Here is a 6,000-nt window from a genome sequence, read left to right on the forward strand (position 1 = left end):
AATATATTGATTACATTTTCCAAATTCGAATATTGCATAATTTAAATATTAAATTTAAAGGTAGCATTAGAAATATATATAAAAATCAAAAATTTTCTAATTCTAATATTGCTTGATTCAAATATTACATTTTGAAGATAGTATTAGAAATAATTTTACATTGAACTAATGTTAGAATGTTGTACAGACATTTAAAATTCTAAATGAACGAATAAATGTGTTAAAATTTGTTTCATTTTTCAAATATTGCAAAACATTTTCCCATCCCTAAAAGTGCACCTTATAATTTCAATGACAAGCAGAAGTATAAAACACCTTGTGCTTGTATTACAAATAATCACTTGCATTTAGTCTATAATACTACTTTCTTATTTTGAAAACACAATATTGACGCTTACTATTGTGCATTAAAAACACATTACCTAGCTATAGAAATATATGAATGGGGTTGAATTAAGGCATAATAAATGTGAATCAAAGGGTTCAAATTAAGACAAATTAAAACAATAAGGTATATGACAAGGGGAGGGAGTGGGAAAGGGTTCAAGGTTGTTTGTATTTTTGTGTTTGTGTGTGTGTATGTCTATATACTTGCATGTTGAAAGTGTATAGTTAAAAATTAAATGAAAAACTCCACTACTTGAGCAGAATTTTTGTGTCCAAAGCATTATAAATCCTGAATTCTAGTGTGGGCCCACATAGAATTGAATTACCTGAGGGAAATTACCTGCACTATCCAACATGAATACAGTAGAGCAGTGTTTTTCAACCAGTGTGCCGTGGCACACTAGTGTGCCGTGAGAGATCCTCAGGTGTGCTGCGGCTGACAACAGTGCGGGGTTGTTCCTCTTTCAAATTTCTAAATATTGGGAGGTATGTGACAGGCTCATCAGGCATCATTTACAACCATGACATTGACATTCATTCACAGACAATCATTATGATTGTTTGTGAATGAGTGTCAATATGTCATGTATATACATATATATATCCTGTATTAGGTTACAATGTGTGATTTTGTAACATTTTGGGATGGTGGTGTGCCACAGGATTTTTTAATGTAAAAAAGTTTGCCACGGCAAAAAAAAGGTTGCAAATCACTGCAGTAGAGCACACTATACTACTGTTTGCAAAGTATATATTAAAGGACCACTAAAAACAGTAGAATTGAATAACTGACAAAGACACAATACACAGACAATCCAAAATAACTTATTTTGAATTTGAAATGAGCATTAGAACATTTTCAGGCAAATTTAAATTTAATCCAATGTTCCCTCCCCCTGTATCATGTGACAGCCATCAGCCAATCACAAAATGCATGTACATATATACTGTTCTAGATTAGTTGGAGATGGAGCCTCAGAAAGTGTGCATATAAAAGGTATGTGCATTTTTGATAAAGGAAGTGTATTGGGAAGTTTATTTTGTTGTTATTTGTTTTAAATTGCATTTATTTGCTTTATCTGAATTATGAAACTTTAATTTTGACATGCATGAATGTAGATGCAAGTGGTATGGATTGCACTCTAGAGATGTTACTGCTCCATACTGCTTCTATTTTTGCTATCTAGGCCTATATATTTATCCCCTACAAAGGAGTTAAATACATAGGTAGGCATAGCCCTTCTTATGAAATGGAAGCACAACATGGCTGGAGTTTAGGGAACTTGTACTATTGCTGTTCCTGCTGCTTCCTGCTCTAGAGCTGCAAAACCTGTGGCTCCTGAGTGTACATTACCTTTGTGTTTAACCCTTTTGTGTGGCCTTACACAAATAGATAGGATTATTAATGACATGGGAATATATTTTTGTGCATCAGAATTTTACAGAACTGCAGATATATATAACGGTTCAATTGCAGTTTTTTTTTTATACTTTGAATTATTTTCCATATAGGGCTACATTACAAATGGAATGCCAATGATAGTGTGGGACACAATAAGCAGTATCGCTTGATTGCGCTAACATTAGTGCGTATCTTTAAATTGCAAGTCCATGGTAAAACTGATTAACCAGAGAATGGTTAGCGCGACCGGCATTGCTCTAGCACAACCTATACTTTCAATGTATATCACTTCCACGCAAAATAGCACTCGTATTAAAAGTTCAAAAATATAGGTTGTGCTTAAAGGGAACGTTCACCCAAAATTTTTCTCCCATTTAAATTGTTCCCAATGATTAATTTTACCTGCCGGAGTGTATTAAATTGTTTACAAGTAGCTCCTTTACCCCTATTTTGACCTTTGAAATAACTGATTTAGCTTGTGGTTTCCCAACCTATACTGAAAGTTTTGATACTGGAGTTTCAGCTATTGAATAGTCTAAGTAAACACAGCCAGCAGAAGAAATTACTAACCTGCACCCCACTGGGAGTGTCAAGTAATAACATGATAATTTTCCATTGTTCTCTCTATATGTATTGGGCTTTAGTTTTCCAGACAAATATAAGATAAGGAAGCAAGTGTGTGTACACAAAGTGATAGAATAATGAGATCTGATATTACCTGAAGCTCAACCCATTGTAATAGGCTATGGCTTAAAAGCACAAAGCCAGCTACTTCATATTCACAAATAAACCTGAGAATGCAATGTTTTATATATTTTATACTCTGCAGCTGGTATAACAAGTCATTGAAAATATATTAATATAAAAACAATTTTACAGTGTACAGTCCCTTTAAGTGCAAGTCAAAATTGCTCTAGAATATTTAGCGTGACTTCATTAAAGGTCGAGCGGACATGATTCTCTGTACTAGCGAATCATGTAAGCTCAACTTCATTAAATACAGACAGCATACGCTGTTGGCATTTAATTTTGCACAAGCATTTCTAGTGAAATATTGTGCAATGCCGCCCCTGCTCACTGGCCAATCGGCCGCTAGCAGGGGGTGTCAATCATCCCGATTGTATCAGAAGTTACGACCGCTGCTTCTTAACTTTCATTTACGGTGAGCCTGAAACGACGGGCGTAGAAAGAAGCATGCGCTGCTTAATAAATGTATCCCCTAAAGTGAAGCATATAATTTAAAAATAAAAATTCACAAAATACTTCCAAAACATATCAAAAGAAAGTATTACACTCATAAATACACTTATTAATAACTGAATGCAATTTAAACATTGATAAAAACTTTTTTAAAATGGTTAAAAAGGGGTATGGTATATGGCACAGTATTTGACTGGAAAGGTCTCTAATATGTGTGTGGGTGTATGTGTGTGTGTATATATATATATATATATATATATATATATATATATATATATATATATATATATATATATATAAATATGTGTATGTGTCTACATATGTTACATATACTTATACATATGGTTTTATGTGAATGAATACATATATATATATATATATATATATATATATACTGACTGTATATAACAATTTGACATGCTTTAAGGTGTTTTGAATAGAAATATTTGAAATTCCTATGTTCTTCACTTACAAGAAAATATTATTTTTATTTTAAAATAGATATTTCTATATACAGTTGTATACACAATATATCTATCTATAAATATATATAAATATATATGTATCTATTTATATATATATATATATATATATATATATATATATATATATATACTAGTCCTAAAGCCCGTTCACACGGGCCATTTTTTGCAGTATAGCGGTCCAACCCCTTGCGCTCTCTCCCTCCCACTCTCTTTTGCTCTCTCTCCCTCCCCCCCTCTCTTTTGCGCTCTCTCTCTCTCCCCCCTCTCTTTTGCGCTCTCTGTCCCCCCCTCTGTTTTGCACTCTCTCCCACCCTCTTTAGCGCTCTCTCTCTCCCCCCTCTATTTTGCTCTCTCTCCCCCCCTCTCTCTCCCCCTCTCTCTTCTCCCCCTCTCTCTCTCTCTCTCTCTCCCCCCCTCTCTCTCTCCCCCCTCTCTCTCTCTCTCTCCCCCCCTCTCCCTCTCCCCTCTCTTTTTATCTCTCCCCCTTCTCTATCTCTCTTCTCTTTATCTTGTGAGCGACCACGCCCAGCCATACCCCCTTCACATCCTGCCACGCCCCCTTCACGTCCGGCCCCATCCCTGATCACGCCCAGTCACGCCCCAGATCATGCCAGGCCACGCCCACCTCTGCCGCAGATCAGGTAGGGATCTCAAAGGCCAGGTGTGTTTGTTCTCATGCTGTCTCTACTGCACATGACAGCTTCAGACAAACACACTTGGCCTTTTATATAATAGGATATATATATATATATATATATATATATATATATATAGTTATATATTTTACAAAACAAATATACAGATATATATAGAAATATCTATTTAAAAATGAAGAATATTTTCTTCTAAGTGAAGAACATAGGAATGTAAAGTATTACTAACGCTCCTTTGGATTTAGCACAGTTGATCTAGCACAGTGTCAGGTTAACGCGCAAGCTATAACGGAAAAGGTTTTCCTCAGAGTGCCCTATAGAAGCCAAAAGGGCGTTAGCACAGTGGCAATATCCTAGGTTTTGAAGTCTTTCGCTTGAGCACAAACTTTTTACTTTTGACTTATAATACCAGCGTTAATCTGACTCCGCAACTTTTTTAATTTGAGCACAGCTAGTGCTTAAAGGGACGTAAAACCCTATTTTTTTCTTTCATGATTTAGATAGAACATAACATTTTAAACAACTTTCTAATTTACTTCTATTATCATATTTTCTTCGATTTCTTGTTATCCTTATTTGAAAAGCAGAAATGTTAGCTCAAGAGTGTGCACATGTCTGCAGCACTATATAGCAGTAGTTTTACAACAATGTTATACATTAGCAGTAGCACTACATGGCAGAACTATTTCCTGTCCTTCAGGCATGTACATGCTACCTACCTAGGTATCTCTTTAACAAAGAATAACATGAAAATGAAACATTTTTGATAATAGAAGTAAATTGGAAACTTTTTAAAAATTGTATTCTCTATCTGAATAATGAAAGAACATTTTGGGGTTTAATGTCCCTTTAAGTGCATTAAATAAAAAGCATGCCACTTGTAATCTGGTCATAATATTGGAATAAAATGTATTGTAAGTGACATAGATTTAATCCTTACCTGTCTACGGCTATGGCGAGGAGTGCATTTGTAGACACGTAAAGGGACACAGTCCTTAAGTAATTTACAGATGCGCAAAGGGTGTGTCCATGCTCCCAAGACAGCTGTTTCACAACATAATAGTCCATTTCAAAGGGGCAGCAAACAATAGCTACAATAAAATCTGAAATCGCCAAGTTTGCTATTAGCAAGTTGGTTAGGTTTCTCAGTTTCTTGTAGCGTGCAAGGGCTGCGATGAAGATAAGATTTCCAATACCGCAAATCAGGATGATGCCTACAAGTGCTACCCCAATCACGATCTTTGCCGCATAAAATGTTTTTGTCTTTGTCACGTCATCATCATCATCATTAGACTCATAATCACTGTACGTTAAGTTAAAAGGGTGAGTAAAGTTTGAGTAGATGGGATCATTCTCACTGTAAATCGCAGCAAAACTGTTATCATCCATGGTTTGTGCTATGAGATGAAGTGTTTGGATGTCTGTATCCAAATAAGCTGACAAATATTAACTTGGACGTAGGACGGATGTCTTCAAAAGCCAAATATTTTTTTTAAATTATTTTTTAGTCTGTATCATATGAGTTGGAATCTAACAACTCTCGATTTTCGGTTCCAAACGTGTGCTGAAATAAATATGTAGAATAATCAATTAGTTTCACCTTGAATTACACCTTAACAATAAAAAACAGATGCGTTTGTTGGCACACATTCTATTTTGATTAATTTCTATAGACATGATTAATTTTTATATGGCGTTTATTCAAAATTAACCATGATTTAACGTAAAATATAAAAAAGAAAAACTTTCCAATTTCTTTCTTTCAAATTTCCTTTTTTTTCTTTTGGTATTCTTTTTTTAAACTTACAGCTGTTATCTATGGTAGTATAGTGAGATAGGTTCAGGAACATGCGCTATATGGCAGTAGTGTCTT

General features: G+C 34.7%; 1 protein-coding gene across 1 annotated transcript in view; it reads right to left on the minus strand.

The window, feature by feature from the left end:
• PROKR1 (prokineticin receptor 1) overlaps nt 1-5,624 on the minus strand; it is a 72,977-nt gene extending 67,353 nt beyond the window's left edge. The window contains exon 1 of the mRNA XM_053709326.1: nt 5,068-5,624. Coding sequence (XP_053565301.1) covers nt 5,068-5,516 — 449 coding nt within the window. The 5' untranslated portion in view covers nt 5,517-5,624. The remainder of the gene's footprint in view (nt 1-5,067) is intronic.
• Between the last annotated feature and the right edge of the window lie 376 nt (nt 5,625-6,000).

This window comes from Bombina bombina, chromosome 4 (genome assembly GCF_027579735.1).
Source record: "Bombina bombina isolate aBomBom1 chromosome 4, aBomBom1.pri, whole genome shotgun sequence".
NCBI lineage: Eukaryota > Metazoa > Chordata > Amphibia > Anura > Bombinatoridae > Bombina > Bombina bombina.